This window comes from Piliocolobus tephrosceles, chromosome 1, assembly GCF_002776525.5.
Source record: "Piliocolobus tephrosceles isolate RC106 chromosome 1, ASM277652v3, whole genome shotgun sequence".
In the NCBI taxonomy this organism is placed as follows: domain Eukaryota; kingdom Metazoa; phylum Chordata; class Mammalia; order Primates; family Cercopithecidae; genus Piliocolobus; species Piliocolobus tephrosceles.
In genome coordinates this window covers 64,885,297-64,906,438 of record NC_045434.1, presented here as the reverse complement: position 1 = coordinate 64,906,438, position 21,142 = coordinate 64,885,297, and the positions used below count along the sequence as shown (strand labels likewise).

The window sequence follows — 21,142 nt, the reverse complement described above, 5'->3', positions numbered from 1 at the left end:
CGGCTCTGATTTTCCAGTTCTCTCCATACAGATGTTCACAGTGGGGTCCTAGCGCCACCTCCAGGGGGTCTTTTGGACGAGTTGTAAAATGCTCCAGGCCAGCCCTCCCTCCTAAGGTGTTCACGTCTGCTGCAAGGGAAGTACTTGCCCATCCTTAGCCTGCCACCGTTGTGGGGGTGCGGTGGGAGCAGTGACCTCCCAAGTTGCTGCTTTGCTGTGCCTCCTGCGGGCTCACCAGTCTACCTTCTGGGTTTCCTCCTGCATCTTCCTATTCACTTCCAGGTGGTCCTGTTGAAGGGTGGTTAGATTTCAGCCTTCCAAGGGCTCCCTCCAAAAAACTCACACAATCTCTTCTTTTTTATTCCTTCAACCCTTTTTTATTTGAGACAGAGTCTTGCTCTGTCATCTAGGCTGGAGTGTAGTAGTGTGATCCCGGCTCACTGCAACCTCCACCTCCCAGGTTCAAGCTATTATCCTGCCTCAGCGTCCTGAGTAGCTGAGACCACAGGTATGCACCACCATGCCCGGCTAATTTTTGTATTTTTGTAGAGACAGGTTTCGCCATATTGGCCAGGCTGGTCTCGAACTCCTGACCTCAAATGATCCTGCCCGGCTCGGCCTCCCAAAGTTCTGAGATTATAGGCATGAGCCACTGCGCCCGGCCCCTTTGATCCATTTTTTTCCATTCATCTGAGTCGGGGACCCAGGGTCAGAAGCGGAAGAATCATGAACTTGGATCTTGAGAATCTACTCTGAAAAATTGTATGGCAGTCTCCCACTTTACCTTAGAACACAGCATTATTATATCACGGTGTCTTCATGGATGCTTAATTTTAACATCCAGTAATATTTAACAAATGTGAAAACTGAGGCCCAGATTGGTTAAGGGACTTGCCTGGTACAGTTGAGTATGTGGTGAGGCTGAGCCACGTTCTTCTGACCTTAAGAGCTATGTCCTTTCCATGACACCAAAAGCCTCTGCTGTGTTATAAACATTGACTATTAAAAAATTTTAAAAGCCCTCAAGTCACCTAATGGATCCTCGCAGAATACCAGGGGGCCTCAACCACACCTAGAGAACCTTAGCATAGTGCATTTGATTAAGGAGCTTAAAATAAAACCTGGATCATTGGGCAAGTATAATTAGCTTCTCAGCAGGTATTTATAGACCTATTTTGTACAAGAAACTGAAGTGGGAGCATACAGAGATATCTCATGAGAAGAAATAAAAAGCAGAGTCCTATAAGTAATCTAAAAAGATACCTACCTAAGAAGAGTATAAAAAGTGCATTAGAGTCATGCCAATTGGGCAGGTAGTCAGATTCTCGGTTCAGAGAGAGAAGTAACAAAGGTTGATCAAGGAAGGCTTCCTGGAGGAGGGAGGGCCCAGGGGTTTGCACATGAGCAGGAGAAGGGAGCACATTTGGATTAGCGGGAATGTATGAGCAAAGGCATGCAGGCAGGACTGCACAAAGCATGAGGGAAGGCCAGGCTGGCAGTTAACACTGACCAAAGGGGTCGGGAGTGGAAACGTCAGCCTGAGTGAGGAACAGAATTTAGAAGGCTGAAATGTCACACTGAGGTGTTTGGGCTATAAACTTCATGAGATAGGCAGAGTTTTCTTGTTGTTTTAGATTTTATTTTCATTGTTGTGTTTCTTTAGCTGAAATTATCGGTACAAAACACTGCTCTTGAAAGCCTTCCCTGATTTGTACTTCTCTTTTGCTCCAATAGCTTTTACCATGTCTCAATCATATTGCCAATATTTCATTATAGTTTGGGAGGTTTGTCTGTCTTCCTGACAACACTATGAGTACTTTGGGATCAAGGTCATATCTGTTCATTCTGTGAACTTTATTTCTACACAGACTTTATTTTAGGTGTTTAATACATATTTGTTAATAATAAGTATCAGCTATAAGCAAGGCACAGGGCTTAGCATTTTCTAACCCATGCCATCCTTCATGTCTCAGAGGCAGTATGGTGTCAAAGTTGAGAACATGGGCTCTGTAGCCAGCCTGCCTGAGTGTGAGTCCCAGCTGTACAACTTACTGATCACATGACTTTAAACAACTTCACTGAGACTCTTGTGCCTCAGTTTCTTCTTCAGCTGCAGACAAGTTTTATATAACTTATATATATAGCTAGTCTGGTGGATGGATGGACGGATGAATGGATGGTTGAACTCATAGTGGATAGACTAATGATTGAGTAAATGAATGAATAAACAAGCAAATGCACAAAGTATATGTGCCAGATGTATTTCAACCACATTCAGGTCTACTTGGTGATAAATCGAATATACCAGAATGCAAATTCACAAGACCATGCCAATCAACCCACACTGACTAACCCCTGGGTACAAAGCACTGAGGCCATGTGGCCATTGCTGCCTCCATGGAATGGTCTTGGTCCAATTGAGCAGGCTATAAAGCTTCCCTCCCAAAGCAACACAGAGGCATGGAATCCAGCAAAGCCTAGGAGCTTTCCTGCCTCTCATATCATCACCTTGCCAGGGTTGAATGCATGAATGGCAGGAATGAATAAATGAGCTCTATACAGAACGGAAATTAAAATGTTCCAATTAAGTATAGGAGACTTAGGCAGAGATTTAACACATATTCTTATCCTCCATCTCCCTCCCCCTCCCTCTATCCCTCCTTCCCTCTCTCACTCTCTCTCTCTTTCACACACATACACACACACTCATCTATTCACTCACTGCATCCTAGGAAGCTGTGATGGACAAGATAATTCTCTATAGTTCCGCCCAAGGGAACCAGTCACTCAGCATACCAAGAAAAGTCAGAGAGAATACTATCAGGGGGTCTGATGTGTCAGAGAGGACAAGATGCCCAAGTTTTGGATGGTTAGAAAGGAAAGCTGAGAGACAGTGGAGAAGATGCATTCCATGGTGTCTGCTGAAAACCAAAATTCTGTTTTACAGCATGAGGTTCCAGTGGCTTCTTACCTACTCAGAGTCATACAACAGTTCAGGCAGAGAGGCAGAGGCTGGTCTCAGTTCCGGCGCCTATGGATAATGCTGAGCTAGCTCCCTGCTTCCTTGTGTATACAGCTGTTGCCCTGGTGCAGTGAAGAAGGCTTTGGGCAGTCAGGCTTCGCCAAATCTGGTTCTATGTCATACCATTTGATGACACTGTCCTCCCTGTGTAAAGATGACCTGGGAACATCAACGTGGGGTTCCTTCATAAATGGGAAAACAGATTCTAAGGGAAGTGTCAAGGATGGAAGATTAGAAAATAAGGAGTCCCTAAGAACCCACATGTGTTATCAATAACCACAAATGCCGACAGCAGAGCAGGAAGTGTTGCTGGGGACCAAGAGGCAAAAACTGGAGCTCTGTTGGGAGGCAGTGCCAGGGACTTTGCCAAAGGGAGCTAATTTTTATGGTCTCTTTCAGGAGCAGTGATGTCCTAAAGGCCCCACTTTCCCTATTATAAAAGGATTCTCCCAAACATAAATTCTGAATCCTCATCTCAGACAACTCTAAAGGTGGCTTCGACCTTCTATTCAACAACAGCAAAGATGCTCTTACCCCAGCTGTCTGACCAGTTTCTTCTTGGGCTCCTTCCCCTGATGATTTCCACTCCAAACCTCACCTTCTCTGCTTAAAAAGGCCATAGGCACTTTAGATTTAAAAATGCATTTGGGGCTGGGCACAGTGGCTCACACCCGTAATTCCAACACTTTGAGAGGCGCTGGCGGGCAGATCGCTTGAGCCCACGGGTTCAAGACCAGCCTGAGCCACATGGCAAGACCCCATCTCTATAAAAAATTTAAACAATTAGCCAGGCGTGGTGGCACATGACATGCCTTTAGTCTCAGCTACTCAGGAGGCTGAGGTGGGAGGACTGCATGAACCTGGGAGCCTGAGGCTGCAATGAGCCAAGATCATACCACTGCACTCCAGACTGGGCAAGAGAGCAAAACCGCATCTCAAAAAAAAAAAAAAAAAAAAGATAGAGAGAGAGAGCATTTGGGATTAACTCGAGTTCCAAACCCCTTCTTTCATGCTCTCTTAGAGACTGGAAGGCAGGGGAAGTAGAAATCAAATGGGCAAGGCCCTGAGGTGGGGGCCTGTTAGGCAGATGCCCAGTTCTTGGATGAAGTCAAGCTCTGTGGTAAGGCTAGATTCGGGCTCTATGTGTCCAGGGGCCTCACTGGAACAATGTCTGGGCAAACAACCATTGTGGAATGGATAAGTAGGAATGAATGGGTAAGGGGCATCCCTGCCTTGGCACCCCACCCCATGCCATCATCACCTTTCCCCCTCCTGGGGTAGGGCAGTCAATGTGGGCCCTATAAGGAGCTTTGTAGGACCTGGCTAATCCCAGACATCTGGTCCCCAGATGAGAGGTCTGTTTTAGTTATTTCTTAGGCCCCAGTTCCCAAATCCTCCTCATCTCCCATTTCCTATCCCAGCTGCTTTTTCTAACTGAATAAGTCCACTGTTGTCATGGAGACAACATAGTATCAGCATCTCTGTTTTTTTGTAGGTCCTTCCAAAAGCCAGAACTTCCTAGAAAGTGTCCTACTTCTACCTCCCTAGTATTTCTGGCACAGAGTCTTCTCTGATAAAATATGGTGTGGTGTTTAGAATATCTGCCTTGCCCATAAGATTTTCTACCCTCTTTGTAGTTTTACCTTGCCCAAGTTTTACCTTTATCCTTAGCAAGCTAAGCTAAATTTGACTTCTTTCAGCCAAGGATCCTGAGTTTCAGCAGACTTCCAACATTGGGATTATTCAATAAAGACGGCAGTTCCAGGGGCTGGATGGCTCTTCATGCAAAGGGCAGACATAATTCTCCCCATGTCATAGATAAGCAGTCTCAGCTCAAAGAAGCTTGGTGGCTTGTGTAAGGTCACCCATCATAGAAGCGCAAAGCCAGGGCCCTCTGCAGCTTTTCCATGCAAACACTGCCACCTTCAGTGGGGTCTGCATCTAGAGACTAAGCATGGTAACTACCACTATTGAGCACCAGCTGTGTGCAAGTCTGTATGTACCGACGTCACGTAGGCCTCAGAACAACCTTGTGAAATTGATATCAATGTTGTCACCATTTTACAGAGAAGGAAACTAAAGCTCAAGAAAGTCCAACATCTTACTTAGCGTCATACGGCTGATAAGCATAGAAGCTGAATTTGAAACTGAGGACTGTCCCTTTCAAAGTGCAAAACCAGTACAAAACATGGCCTCTACCTGAAAACAGGTTTCAGGAACAGTCACTGCCCCAGCACTCATCCAAGGGTTTAATTCCACTGTATGGGGCCAGAAGTTTCTTTTCGTATTGTTCTCTCCCCTTTGACTCCTGCAGGACCTCTACTGAGTTTTTATGAATGAGGAGAAAAAAAATGTCATTGAAAAGTTCAACCAACTTTGGACTCCTCTCTCTGAGTGATAGATAGGTTTAATTACTCCGAATTACTCAACCACTCTACTCTTCTCCCCCAAGTCATTAAAAATAGATTTTCTCTTTGAACTGCACTCCGCCCTCAGGTCTCCAGATAGTCAGGAGTTCTTAGGAGACAGCCCCGGGGTCAGCTTCTGGTCAGAAGGTTGTGTGTTGCTTTAGTTGCAATCATAGTCTCCGGAAACTCCAGCTGGTTTTCTGGGGTTCTTGTGCCTCATTTTTCTTAATGATGTTGATCATGTGAGTTTCACAGCCCAGAGGACAGGCAGGAGGCAAGGTTGGTATTTACTTTATGAGAATTTAAGGGGATCTGGATGCATGACTATTGATTTTTAAAGAAATGGATCTAACACTGAGAACAAACAATAACGAGTTCTTCACGTTAATTACTGTGAAGCTGATTCATAGGAAAAACCTAAGCTGAAAGTGTGGGCTCAGGGGCGTTCTGCTTCCTGAGGAGCCCCAGAGAATGGTGGGGCAGGTATTGTCTTTATTTCAAAATAAGGAAATGAGGACTTGAAGCATAACCGGAGTGCTCATGGCCACACAGCTGATCACTGGCAAGACCGGGACAGAAAACTCTCCTGTGGCCACTACCCAAGCTGTGCTAACAGAGGGCTCGGTGATATTTTGTAGGAGCCTCAGATGGAAAATGTGGAGCCTGCTCACAGCCTCTTCCCTTATTGTTCTGGTCCTAGTAAGCTTAAAAAAAGAAGTCCAGCCGGGTGTAATGACTCATGCCTGTAATTCCAACATTTTAAGAGGAAGAGGCAGGAGAGCCCTTGAGCCCAGGAGTTTGTGATTAGCCTGGGAAACATAGGGAGACTCTGTCTCTCCAAAAAAAAAAAAAAAAAAAAATTAATTAGCCACGTGTGGTGGCACACACCTGTAGTCCCAGCTACTCAGGAGGGCTGAGGCAAGAGAATCCGTTGAGCCGGGGAGGTGGAGACTGCAGTGAACTGTGTGATTGCACCACTTTACTCCCACCTGAATGACAGAACAAGACTTTTTCACTTAAAAAAAAAAAAAAAATCCAGTAGGGAATCTTTCCCCCTCCCCAGTCTATGTCCCTCTTCGCCTTCTGGTATCACCTCTCTTGCTGTCGGGCTCCTGATTCACCCAGCTGAATCATTGTTAGAAAACAGAGGGGAGTAAAATGAGCTAAGAGACTTGCAGTGGTCAGGCGGGTGAACATAATTGCAGCGTCCAGCAGCTTGCCTAGGAAGCAGAAAGATGTTCTTTCTAGGAAGAAGGATGGCCCCAGCGGCTGCTTTCGGGGCAGCTCCAGGAGAATGGGCCTTCCCTCTATAGTCTTTGCCTCTGTCTGTCTGGACCCCGCTGCGTCGGTGTGGGAATTAGACAAATTTAGACTCCAATTTTGTTTATGTTACCCTACAAAGTATATGACCTTACGTGTGTTACTTGAGACTCAGTTTTCTGATAGGTAAAATGGGACTAAGAGTACCTCCCTGGAAAGGTTGGTGTAAGGATTCAATGAGGTAATCTGTGTGACATGCCTGGCATGCAGTAAATACTGGATACATGCAGCTGTTGTTATTATTGTTCCTGCTGCTTCAATCCATTCAACAAGCTCGGTCCACTGCCCAGCTCAGGGCAAGGTGGGGCCAGCCAGGAGCCTGCCAGCTGTCAGGAGACCTCAGTGCCCATCACTTCCCCCAGAACCTTAGGCAGCAGATCCAAAAGGACATGATTTCCTTGCTGCCCCCCTCACCTGCTCCTAGCAGGGGAGATTGAGATTAAGGTGTTGCTTCAGGCATCCAGTAGACATCAGCTGTTTCCTGCTAAAGGATAGAAAGAGTGTGGGAATTTTTCACTGGAGACTTGCTGAGCCAAAGGGGATGGAGGAAGAGGCATGTCAGGAGGGAGGGGGCTTGGACTTTCCCCAGAGGGTCTACCTTGGCTTCTATGCCTGAGAAAAATCAGGTCAGGGGCAGGGGCAGGGCTAGACCTCCCCAAACATTGGCCCACATTTCTCTCCCTGTGAGGACTCTGAATGAGTGTCAAGGGAAGGATAGCACACTAGGCTGCCAGGCAGAAAACTCACAGAAAATCAACATCTCCGTGTTAATTGCACCCATTTACAGAAGGGCTTACAAGATTTGGTGCAAGCCTGTGAAGAAGAAAAACTCCACCAACCTATTTATTCCATCAGTTAACAGCTACTGGGTACTAGGAGCTGTAGGGTGAAGAGAAGCAGAAGCCTCACCTGCCCTCAGGTTGCTTCAAGCCTCCTGATCCCTGCTCGGCTCTTGCCTCGGATCTCACTGTGGACTCCTGGGCCACCTTCTCCTTCCTCATCCCTCAGAAAGAGCCCTTGCGGTATACTGAGAAGAGCAAACGGTCGGTCCCATCATGGGCTGTAGAGAGTTCTCCTCCACTTGGCCACTTTGCCACTCACTGCAGGTGAGGACTTAAGTGCCCTTCGGGGGCCTTAATTTCCGGGTGGATCCAGTGGAAATCATAACACATAAAAATACCTGTCCTCTCTTCCTCTCTGGGGAGTTGCACAGATCAAATGAGATAATGTGTGTGAAAGCGTTTCGAAAATGCCAAAACCCTCTGCCAGGATTGCTGTGACTGCGTTATTGATCTCTGTCCATAAAGCAGCCCCAGCGGGGGTTTCTCTTCAATCCACCATCAGCTGTGTGTGTAAATGAGTGTCAGATCTTTTCTTGAAAACAGGTTTGGATTGGGGAAAAGAGAATAAAGTGGCTCTGAGACCCTACAAACCTGAAGGGGTGAAGGGGTGGGCCTGCAGGGAGGGACCACCAAGAGGACGTACAAAGGAGAGGAGAGAGGCCCAGGGAGCCAGCTCCATCAGCTTCAGCTGCTGTGTGCTCTGCCCTGAGCCCTGGGGACCAGGAGGCTGTTGATGAGGCCAACTGGTGCTCCATTCGGGCATCTGTGCCACCTCCCACCCCTGCCACCTGGCTCCCAGCCACTGAGAAGGCCTCTGTTTCTTCCCTTGTGTCAGCAACAGGGGACACGTGTGAGGACAGGTGTACCATCTGGCAGAGGCGAAAGCAGATTCCAGGGAGGAAGGGGATTAAATTCTCAATCTCGGAGGGGCCCACCAGCCTGGGGAACAATTTTCCCCTGTTCCTTTCATCCCTCTGTGTCTCTCTTGCATGATTGCAAAGGAATCCTGCAGGTCGCTTGAACACTGAGTGCTCTTGCCGAGCCCCCTGAGGCGAGCTGCCACTCTCTGTCCTCTGAGCCATGACGGTCCTGGTTCTCCTTCTATTGTGGCATCTGTCCCACCATATTGAGATTATCTGTTTCCTTGGTTTTGTTCTCAACTGAACCATGGTCTCCAAGAGGGGAGAGAATGTAGCCCTGATGCCTAACAGAGGGTTGAGCACAATGTAAGTGCTCAGTAGATGTTTAAGGACTAAATGGGCCTCTGGCATGATCCACTGTCAGAATCATGTGAGGTTTTCTGCTTTCACCTCAGGCGTTTCTCCATAAGAGCCATATAAGTGCTCAGAACCGTGTGGGTCCTTCCAGGGTGTCCATAGAGGGTGGCAGAGGTGCAGCGCTGATTCTCTGTTCCAGAGCTCACTTGGCAAAGGGCGCTTGTTCTTGTGCCTACCATTGGGAAACTCCTCCGTGGAAAGGATGATGTGTCGTCTTGCTCCTGACGGGAGTAACTGCCCAGGGGCTCTCTCCAGGATGACTCACTCTCAGGGCCTCTGAGGCCTTCCTGGCCTTACCTTGGATGGTCCAAACACTACACATCTGCCATGCTTTTCCAGGCCTTCAGGAAAAAGACTGGGTCCAGCGGCTTCCGTCAGTGACTTGTCCCCACTGCCTCTAATTATCTGATAATGTGTCTGGCTGTACTAGGCCTGACACTCTGTGGGCTACTCGTGTGCTGAAGTAAGAAAGTTGGTCGGGGAAAGAAAACTGCCCCCACACTCTGTACCCCCTGCCAAGTCCTTCCCACATGTATCTTCAGCCCCGCTGAATCAGGCCAAGGAAGACACCAGAGACGTGGGGCCCTGGGACCAGGAGAGCCAAGAACACAGTGTGAGTCACCTTTAATTAAGAGTATTTCTTAAGTAAATGACTTAACAGAACAGTTATATTCATTAAAGGCATAATTACAAGCCATAAGATCAAGCAGAAAAGAATGTCGAGCATGAGGGTGGACTCCAGTTTGAAGCAGTACCACCGGTCCCAGGGAGAAGGCCATAGGGGGACAGGAGAAGGGCACCCTCCCATTGTATAATTACTATCGTCACACTCACCTGCCAGCCCAGCCACCCCCAGATCCCAACACTCAGAGTGGAGGGGGCCAGGGAGCCTCAGGCATAATTAAAATGCAATAATAATAAACAAATGCTAATTAGAGTGTCATACAGTGTCCCATTAAACTCTGAGTCAGCCCCGACAGAGGGCGCTCGACATGGTGGACACTCTCCAGGAGAAAGCTCCCTTTCCTTCTTGAGCTTCTGAAGACATCTCCCTGCCCACCCCACCCAGCCCTAGAGCAAGTGCCGGACTACCACTGGGGTGCACAGTGAAGTGGCTCCTGACTGCAGAGGTTTGAACTTGGTCCTTTATGGACTTCATAGTCGCAGAATGATTAGAACCAATTTCTCACTGGGCATAAAGTAGTCCCTAGAGTACTGTTGCCTTCCCCTACACCCCTAAAATCCCTCTAATTTCTCCCATAGCCCCAAGGAAGAGTGATATTCTGTTTCTTCCTGGCCCCAGGACCTAACATGTAAAAAGACCCACTCGGGGAGCTGGAGTCATGTATATCAGTGGTTGACCTGCGTAAGAATCGGCTGGAGAGTTGTTAAGACCTGTTTCCTGGGCCCTTTCCCCAGTGTTTCTGATTTAGTGGACCCTGGATTTTCATGTTCAGTAATGTCACAGGTGACACCAATGGTGCGGGTTTGAGAACCATACACTGAGGGCCATTGCTCCTTGAGAGCCCCAGGCCTGCCTCATGGAGGACGTTGTTTTGGCCAAGGCTAGAAGGCTCGGAGGCATTACATATTCCAGCTCTGTGTTCTTTGCAGTTCTTCCCATGGTCACCCAGACCCACATATCCAGATCTGAACCATCCCTCCCTTGCCCTCACCAAAGGTGTCTGAAGGTGCTTTCCAATGTCTGCTTATATGGTTCTTTCTACCTGGAATGCTCTTCATCTGTCTAAATATTCTTCACTTTTTAAGGCCCAGACACAAACTGTGTATACTCCAGTTAGGGCAGCACTGTCAGATAGAAATAAAATTCTAACCACAGGCATGAACTACATGTGTAATGTTAACTTTTCTAGCAGCCACATTTCAAAAAGGAAGAAGAACAGGTGAAATTATTAAGACATTTAACTCAAGATAGGCAAAATATCTAACATGTCAATAAAAAATTATTGATGTAATTTTTTCCCTTCTTTCTTTTCCTCAGTAAATCTTCCAAATCCAGTGTGTATTGTAGACTTACAGTACATCTTAATTTGTCCTAGCTACATTTCAAACTCAATAGCCACATGAAGCTAGTGGCTATTGTATTGGGCAGCACAGATGCAGGCAGTGTTTTCTCCTTGCTCTGAATTCCCTCAGCCCTCTTTGAATACTTCTCTTAGAACATGTATCGCTTTCTTCTTTTTATTGCTTGCCTGTTTGCAACTTGAAGGTGCTAGTTGTGTTTTAATACTGTTGTTGTTTTTATTCTGAAGTGCCTAGCACTGGCCTGGATAGAGGACATGATCAATGAATATTGGCTGACAAATGAATATAGAAGCACAATAATATAAGAGACAGAGAAGGCTCCTGGGAACATCTGACTTTGAGGGTCTCCTCCCGGTCACTGTGACATTTCTTTCCTCTGGTTTGTATGTGGCTATTACATCTTAGAGGAGAGAGTAATTCAAGTTTTAGACCACCCCCCCCCCCCCCCCCCCCCCCCCTCAGTTCCCCTTTCCCTTTCTCCTTCCACTCCCTGCATTTAAAAAAAAAAAAAAAAAAAATCACCAGGAGGGCCCAGGAAACAGGAAAAATAGTTGTGCTATTGGTTTCATGTTTGGAGAAGAACAGGGTTTCACTATCTCCGTGGCACTTGGCGTGAAAGTGGGCTTTGTTGCTGGAGACACTGCTCCCATTCAGGGCCCCTTTTCCCAGCTGCTGAGGGCTGGGCTGTGTTTTGACAGACGGCCCGAATGCAATGCAGACAGTTGTTTTAATTTGCAGCCAGATGCAGACATCACTCACAAGGAGCCCGAAACCCAAGAAAAGGACGCTAGGCACTGGACCGCCTCTCTCAGGCCTCAGAGAGTGGTTTGGAGGGGGCCAGCGGAAGCCTCCCAGGCACCCTGGGTCTCTGATATCCCAGAGGGCTGATAGTCACCAGGCTCAGGAGAGGCACATTAGAAGTTCTCCTGCAAATACCTGTCTGAAAAGTGTTTCTTGCGGGCATTATGGGCCATGAGGGAGGGTTCAAGGGTTGTTCTTTAAGGCGGTGTGAAATCAATTGGTGGTGGTGGTGGCTGCATGTTATCTTTTAACTGTAAGGTTGTACAGGACAAAAATCATCAACGGTCTCAAGGAGGAGTTAGGGAAACTGTGGGAAATAGAAAGCTGGAATGTCGGAATTGTCAGGGACTAATGTAGCCTTCCTCTGAGGGCAGAAATCCTTTCTTCCAGCCTTTGGGATGAATGTCATGTTGACTGCTTATGCATCCCTGTGATAGGCGTTCCTTTGGAAAGCCAGGCAGTTGCATGATGTTGAGCTTTTCTGAGCTTTTCACCCATGAGTCCTACTGCAGCCATACTGCTCCCCTTCGAACACTGGAAAACAGCCTACGTGACTACCTTGAGACTCTTCAGTGGACTAAATAAACATCCCAGGTTCATCTGCTCTACCTCAGACACCACTTCTCTGTCCCACCCCATCCTGGCCACCCTCCGGGAAGGATCTCTGGTTGAGCAACGCCCCTCCTAGGGCAGATTGTGGAGACCTGAACTCCAAACTCCCCATTGTGGGGTGGCGTCTCTCGACCCTGATGCTGTGTGTGTATTTATGCAGCCCATGGTCAAATTAGCTTCTTTCATTATCACATCACCCTGTCAGGTCATATCAGACTTCGAGTTGAGTTGACTTTGAGTCAACTCAAACCCTCAGGTCTATTACACTTGAACTATTTCAAATCAGCTATCCCCCATCTTACACTTAGAGTACCAGGTTTTTTTAAAAGCTGAATTGCAAGATTTTATACTCATCTCCCTGCATTTCATGTTTTTATTATTAAAGGGAGGTTAGAGATGTTTAAAGCTGATTATGTCACTGACTTACCGAAAATCCTCGTAATATGGAATGTTAAGTGTGATGATGTAGGAAGGATGGGTGGGGACACCCAAGAGAGGAAAGGCAGGCTCATCTCTCTCCCCTCCCACCCACTCTACATCCTACACTTAAGTTTATACTGAACTTGTCCGTGATTGCTTTTGCTCACCACAATCCTTCAGCTTGGCATATCTTTCCAGGTCTCTGCATCTGACCTCCTCTTACCCTTCAAGGCACCCCTACCCCACTGGTCACCTCTTCTCTAAGTTCCCCAAACCTTCAGCACTCACAGCAATCCCACACAACAAAAACTCAGCACAATGTAGAGCAAGTCTCGGTTTGTAATTAACAACTCCCACTGGACCGTAGGGTTCTGGGAGGGCAGAATCTGTGTGCTGTTCGCTATCGTTTCCCTATTGCTTAGCACCAGAGCTCCACAGCGTTGACATCTGATAAACATTTGCTGAGTGAATAGTGTTAGGATCCGTCCTGAACCTCTCAGGAGGATGGCGTGAAGTTGTCTCCATCATATCCTTTGTCCCCCTGCCAGAGGCAGAACACTGTGCTGCTGGACCACAGGTTATGTTTTTACTTTTTACACATCTGGTAGGTGGGGGACCTCTATGCCCTAACAAATAAGAACCCATTCCCAGCCCAGCAAATGTTTTTGCAGCCCAGCAGCCTCCTGCGCCAGCCAGCAACAGATACCTAGGACATATCAACTGGAACACTTCAGTCCTCTGACCCCCCTTGCCTGGTCTTTATTGTCACCACTGCTGTGCAGGTGGGGGTGAGTAATATCCAGACAGGCCCAGCTCAAGTCCCTGCAGGGCCCCAGCAGAAACCAGGAGGAGTGTGCACGGGCTGCACTGATCTGCAAATTCCCACTTTCCAGGCAAGACAGGATCAGGCAGCTCTTTTCTGTGGATGTTCCCATTTAGCCAGACTTTTCAAAGGATAGGAGATTTACTAGAGAAACTGAATGCAGACATCAGAGAATGGGATAATTGGATCCAGGTGGTATATTTGGTTGGCTATAAAGAGTCTGTGCCATACTATGAATATTATTTGATGGGAAAAGTTTCTCCTTTCCCTTTTTGAATGTTTTCTGTGTAGGCAGGATGTCTCAGCCCAAGCCCAGCTGAAAGCTCTTCAGAGATGAGTTTGTGCCACTCAATAGCCTTTCAACAGAGTTAACCATTTTGAGTACTTGCCGCTGGCTTGCCCAGCTCTCGGGAGGATGCTAGTGGCAGGCAGAAATAGATGGAGCCTTTGCTGCTACCTCTGGCGAAGACAAGAAGTCTTAGGCCTGCAACTCAGAGATACATTCGGCTTAGCCTACCTGCCTTATGCAGGTAAAGAGATTGGGGACATTGAGGCCATGGCCTGCTGCCCAGTGTCACCTCTTTAGGGGAGTTGACAGTGCAAGTGTGAATAGACACAAGACTCTGTGACACACACCTGCTAGTCATCACAGTCTAACCTCACCGTGCCCTCTTTCCTCTCTCTGCCAGGTCACCAGGGTCCCTGTGGAGTCGTGTGAGCAGTATACAACTTGTGGGGAGTGCCTGAGCTCTGGGGACCCTCACTGTGGCTGGTGTGCCCTGCACAACATGTAAGTTTGGGGTATCCTGGAAAAGGGTTTGGCATGCAGAAGACCTGGGCTTTCCTGGAATGATGGGATAATGACAGCATTTTGCAGAGAAGGAATTGTCCTCTTCAGAGCAGTGATTCTAATCGTGGCTTCAGTGTTGAGAATGGGAAGAGGCAAAGAGGCCATGGGTGGGCCTTCTTTCTAAGTGCAGAGCCTTTGCCTCTCTTCTTTCATTTTACTTCCAAATTCAGCCCTTCAGCTGCTCTGAAGTGAGGTGCTTATATCCTTGTGTCTTTGAAAGAACTCACAAGGGAAACTGTAGTCTTTAGGTTTCCCCAAAACCTCCTCAGTGTAGCCTGAAATAGGTGCCCTTCTGTGCCAAGAGTGTGCAGATGGTGGTGCACTGGCATTGGGAAGCTTAGACTCCAGCTAGCTGCTGTGTGACCCTGGATGGGTCCTCTGACAACTCCAGGCCTCTGTTTCTCCATTGCTGTTTAGGAAAAATGCCTGTTTCACAGGTGAATTGTGAAGACTAAATGAAGTAATAAATGCTTTGGTAATAAGGAAGCCCAGAAGAGGCTACACAAATCAGAATAATTATCATGGACCCTGTACCCTTGGGAGGACCCTTCTGGCCTCATTATTTCATGATTCCAAGAAGTTTGCATCTCACTTCAACTGGCCTCATCATCTGCCATTGAATACCAACTGAATATAAATGCTAAATCACACTTAAACTTCCTAATTTGAAGAGCCCCAGGGGAAGAGAAAGGGTGAAAACCCCGAAAGACAGGAGCTGGCTAGGAATTCTGTTGCCCAATGGAGTTGGAAACTCCAGGGCTCTGTGCCAGCCAGCAAAGCATCTCCATGAAATGAGCTGGGTTTGGGGTGGAGGCGGAGGCGGAGGGCCAGAGTTCAGGGTCCTGCACAATAGCTCTTGGCTTCCAGCCTCTGCAGCAGGTGTTGGGAGGGCTCTGGAGGGAGGGAGGGAGGCTGGTGCCTCACAGATGCAAAATCTGGACTGGATTTGAGCCCATGAATACTGGGTTCCCTGACTGGGATTTGGAGGTAAGAGATGCCTCACAAAGTTTTGCAGAAATGCTCTTAGCAGACCTGGACAGTGTGTCTCCATTTAGGTCGGACAAGTGGTAAAAATGCTCATGTTGTGCCCCAGGAATGGCAAAAGCGGGTAAATTTTGGTTCCCTGCAGTGAGGCTGACCCATCGGCCAGCAGGCAGGGTCTTTCCTCGAGAGAATTTCTTTCTCCAAAGAACCTGACAGCCTTCTGCCAGCTCTGTGCAAAGGGCCCTGGGCGGCCTGCCCTCTAGCTCTGCAGTGGTCATGTCTGGTGGTACCTCCTACTCCCCATGCCTCCCCCACTCTGTCCTCCCAGCTTCAGTGCCTGTGGCACTTCTCCCATGTCGAACACACCAAAGTTATAGATCGGGGATTATCATTTATTCAACAGCAAGGACGTCTGCTTGCCCCGACTTGAACAAGTGCCTATAGATCTATCAGCAATGCCTGGGCCTCCCCAGTGCCACAAACCACCCCGTCTTCCTCCTGATGCAGGTCAGCTGTGACTGCTGGAATGAGCCACATCACGATAGTCCCAGGTTTCCTCTGTTCCCTCAACTCCTTAACTCTTCAAAGAGTCCTCGCTACCTACCAGGGCACTCGTCTCCCAGCTACCCTGCCCCAAGAGCTCACGAAGAACAAGATTTTTGCTGTTTATACCCAGAGGTTTCTCTGCATCTGTTCATTCTCTTCTCCACCAGATCCTCCTGCGGCGCTCTCCTGCCTGCCAGCAGCAGCCTGGTATCGGGCATGAGGAGATGGGGGAAACTGCAGCTCCTGGGTCCCCACGGAGGCCTCTTTAACGGAGGCTGAGGGCTGAGGAGCCTCTGAGGGGTTGGGGGGATTTGAAGCCTTCCTGTCTCTTCTGTATGCCTTGCTCTTGCAAGTGTGTTATTGTCTCCAAGGCTATTTATCTCTCTTAGGGCTGTTGCCATAAATAGTATGATAAAAAAGAGCCATTTCAGTGAGTCAGTGAGATAAAGGCTCCAGTCAAGAGCTCACTTTAGAGCTATCTTAAGGATTCACTTAAACCTCAATAATTCTTTTCTTTGACAGCATTCATATTTAGATCCATTATGTGCCTGAAAAGGAAGAGGGGAGGAGTTTGGGGGGAGTTAGGGTGCGAATCACTGCTTGATTGTGGAATCGCTAGTGTCCCGATGGCTATTTGGTTTGGATACACTGGCACCAGCCAAGGAGTGGGTTTCCATGTGGCAAGGCAGGCAGCAACCTGAAGCTCCCGAGTGCTGGTGTCACCTGCCCACCTGCCACTGTGGGCAGGGGGAGCCTAGAGCCCGAGATGAAGATGTTGGGAGAAACAGCCAAACAAGTTTTCTGACAAAGGCAGCCCTGGCTGCAGCGCCTTGTCTGTCTCTTTGTCTCAAGGCATTATTTCGTGACACAAATATTTATTTAAAATATACCATGTGACAGGTAGAATATCCCAATGAATAAAACATGGCCACTGCCTTCAAATAGCCATTAATCCACCCACAAGATCATCTGCACACTGTCCCACACTGCCAAGACCCTCTCCTATTTTCTTAAAAATTTCTCTGGAGGAAATGAGAATATGAATCATTATCAGTATCATTAATATTAATAATATAAGGGCTAACACTGTCATGGCACCTACTATGTGCCAGGCCATTTTCTAAGCACCAACTCCTTCTTACACCAACCCTGTGAAATAGGTATTATCATCATCCTCATCCTTTTTTTTTATTTGAGATAAGGTCTCACTGTGTCACCCAGGTGAGAGTGCAGTGGTGCAATCACAGCTCACTACAGCCTCAACCTCCTGTGCTCAAGCAACCTTCCCATCTCAGCCTCTTGAGTAGCTGGGACTACAGGCCTGTGCCACCACACCCAGCTATTTTTTTTTTTTAGAATGGGGTTCCACTATGTTGCCCAGGCTGGTCTTGAACTCATAGGCTCAAGCAATCCTCCTCACTTTAACCTCCCAAAGTGCTGAGATTACACATGTGAGCCACAGTGCCTGGCCAATCCTTATTTTTTTTACAGTTGAGGAAACTGAGGCAGAGAGAGATTAAGTAGCTTGTCCAAAGGGTCACAGCTAGTAAGTAACAGGTCTGGGGTTGGAACCCGGGCTCTTTGGCCCCGAAGTTCATTTGCTTTTCCATGGCTGTACTGCTTTTCAGGTCCCGCAGGCTGCCCTCACTCTTTGGTCTCAGCATCCTATAGTGCTGTAAAGAGTCATTCTAGGGCCGGCTGCAGTGGCTCACACCTGTAATCTCAGCACTTTGGGAGGCCGAGGAGGGTGGATCACGAGGTCAGGAGTTCGAGATCATCCTGGCCAAGATGGTGAAACCCCGTCTCTACTAAAAATACAAAAATTAGCTGGGCATGGTGGCGTGCACCTGTAATTCTAAGTACTAGGGACGCTGAGGCAGGAGAATTGCCTGAACCTGGGAGGCGGAGGTTGCAGTTAGCCGAGATCCTGCCACTGCACTCCAGCCTGGGCAACAGAGCAAGACTCTGTCTCAAAAAAAAAAAAAAAAAAAAAAAGAATCATTCTGAGGCAGGAAAACAAGGTCTGGAGGCAGGGAACATAAGACTGATTCACACTTCAGCTCTGACGCAAAATATCCTCTCCATAGACCTACACTGGCTGTAAATGACTTTGTAACTTTCCTTCATCCTTTCCATTTACATAAGACATACTCCAAGTAGAGGGTATTTAAACTCCCCAAAATTCTGTAACAGGGCCTTTGAGCCCCTATGCTCAGGCCCACTCCCACACTGTGGAGTGGACTTTCATTTTCAATAAATCCCTTCATTCCTTCCTTGCTTTGTTTGTGTGTTTTGTCCAATTCTTTGTTCAAGGTGTCAAGAACTGAACACCCTCCACTGTTAACAATTGTTTATGTCAAGACTGCATGTCTTATGTTGCGGATGAATCCTCTTCCCTCTCGGTCTGTCCTTAACTGCAACAGAGACTGTCTGGGAGTCACCAAAGCCCTCTGGACTACAGTAAAAGTCTTCTTGAGAAGATAGGACACAAGCCTCAGGGCAGCAAACCCCCATCCTGCCCAGGGGACAATGGAGCCAAACAGATGGATCCCAGAGGCCTGACCTCTTGTGAATCTGTGTTTGTGGCAGGTGCTCCCGCAGGGACAAATGCCAACAGGCCTGGGAACCCAATCGATTTGCTGCCAGCATCAGCCAGTGTGTGAGCCTCGCAGTGCATCCCAGCAGCATCTCAGTATCTGAGCACAGTCGGTTGGTAAGTAATTCATCCAAGGGCATGGGGAGAGGGAGCACAGTGCATGCACCTGTGTGAGTGTGCTCCATTCACGCTTGCACAAGTATCTGCAAATTGATCGGACTTTAAATCCAGTAAGGAGACTTTATGTTTATAGCAAATGTATGGCAATGCCTATTGTAAAGGACATAGTCATTCTCCAGTTTCCCTGCAAATTCATTACCCATTGATCTATTTGGTAAATCTAGATTTTGCATTTAGTAACAACCGTCTGCAACATAATGTAATCCAATACCAAATAACACATCTTTAGTATCTGCTGTATTTACAATTTTCCACTTGCGGCACTCTTAAAGAAATCTGCAAGTTGTGTGTGTGTGTGTGTGTGTGTGTGTGTGTGTGAGACAGAGACAGAGAGAGAGAGGAAAGAATAAGAGCAAGAAAGAGACTGCCTCAATTCGAAGTCAGTGTATGCTTAAAGAGAATATTAAAGAGAATAAAATAGCCCTTAACTATCTGTCAAGGTACAACCCAAAATATTTCATGTCCTCAGGCCCTGCATTATTATTTCATTCTGAAGGTTTTATGAGCATTCACGAATGTTAATTAGTTAATGAACCTTCCAAGATTTCAGTTCATTCATCCCCACCAGGACCTTTTGGCTCCAAGGGAGCTGAGGAAACAAACAGGGGAGTTTGTATCTAAGTCTCTTGGCCCCATGCAAACGAAACTGGGGCAGAGATTCAGCAGCAGACAAATGTATGGAAAGGCTAGGTGATGCCCACTGAGACTGAGAAACCCACTGCAAATAAACAGCACTGGGTGTTGATAGGAAGACAGAGGGAAACCTACAGGCTGGGTGCAGTGGCTCACACCTATAATACTAGCGCTTTGGGAGGCTGAGGTGGGAGGGTTGCTTGAGCCCAGGAGCTCAAGACCAGTCTGGAGAACATAGTGAGACCCTGTCCTTACTAACAATTAAAAAAATAAAACAAAGGGAAACCTACCTACGCCATGATGGTCCTCAACTTGGAGGCCACCGAGATGTCATCACCATGAACCCTGTGGGCACACCTCATGGGCAAAGAAGCCAGTAGCCTTTCTTACCTACTCAGATACCCCTTAAATGCTGTATTGTGGTAATTTGAGTACAAACTCATTTAAAAGTGCAATGGATTTAGAGCAGCATTTTGCCATTGAATATTTTCTCAATCAGCAGATTCCTCAGAGAGTCTGTGATAATTTTTACTATTAAAAGGATCTTCAAATTCAAAAATGCTGAAAACCACTGGCCTAGATGATTGGAACCCATAGGTAATAGCAGATATCAAGCAGTTGGTGGCCACTTCTCTGATCCCCTGAGCTCGTTATGAACCTACTGGTCCTTTACAAGGGAGCTGCTAGAGAACAGAGAGCCCACATGGAACAGAGAAGCAGAAATTCTAGGGAACCGGCAACCTTTAGAAGCAGCCTCTTAATGAATGACAGCCAGGGTGAGGAGCTAGCTATCTTCCGCCAACCTAGTGAGCTCCTGGTAAACCTCCAGGTTGGTAATATTTACTCCCATGAGCCATGCACAGCTAAGGCCTTGTTTGTGAAGGGCTTGGTTCATGACTTGCTTTCAAGTTTGCATGGTGCCTTGCAATTAATTTTCATGTCAAAATGAACAGAGGCTTAGATGGATTTTGGTAACTTTCCCTCTAGCACCCCCACCCGTAGGGCTTTCTGATGCTGGAGAAGATGGAAAAATTAATTAATTAATAATAATATTAATAAAGACCATTGACCCTGCACACATTGAATAATTAAGGACTGTAACTTCAGTGTTCAAAGCTGGAAGACCACCTAGACCAACATCCTTCTTTTATAGATGAGGTCAGGGGAGATCAGTGAGCAAAGTGGGTCATAGCAGGGCTGGGCCTGGAGCCCAGGTCTCCTGAGGTCTTTCTTTGGCATCATCTCTTTGCTCCTCCCACAGCTCAGCCTGGTAGTGAGTGATGCTCCTGATCTATCTGCGGGTATCGCTTGTGCCTTTGGGAACCTGACAGAGGTGGAGGGGCAGGTGTCAGGGAGCCAGGTCATCTGCATCTCACCTGGGCCCAAGGATGTCCCTGTCATCCCACTGGATCAAGGTAAGAAGTATCTGCCATGAGAACCACAAATGAGGGGCTTCTCTATACTGAGGAAGCTGGGGGTCACAAGGACCAGGCACAGAGTCTTCTTATGCCAGATACTAATATTGGCTTAGACAACTTGTTTAAGTTTGAAAGCAAACTGTCATGCCCCAAAGTGAATTTCAGGAAGCAAAACCCTTGCTCTGCTTTCAGTTAAGGCTACACAGAACACAGCGTCTTTCCAGATAGCCCGTCCTTCCCAGGAATGGAGTGGCTTCCATCAGTAGTTTTTTTAGTGGGTCTCTCAACAGAACTGGGGGCTCAGATCTAATATTTCTGAAATCCTTTCAGTAATGGAACATGGCTGACCAAGGTAAGGGGCTCC

General features: G+C 47.4%; 1 protein-coding gene across 1 annotated transcript in view; it reads left to right on the top strand.

Moving 5' to 3' along the window:
- PLXNA2 (plexin A2) overlaps positions 1-21,142 on the top strand; it is a 221,652-nt gene that overhangs the window by 126,143 nt on the left and 74,367 nt on the right. The window contains exons 5-7 of the mRNA XM_023198398.2: positions 14,261-14,361; positions 18,541-18,664; positions 20,622-20,775. Coding sequence (XP_023054166.1) covers positions 14,261-14,361; positions 18,541-18,664; positions 20,622-20,775 — 379 coding nt within the window. The remainder of the gene's footprint in view (positions 1-14,260; positions 14,362-18,540; positions 18,665-20,621; positions 20,776-21,142) is intronic.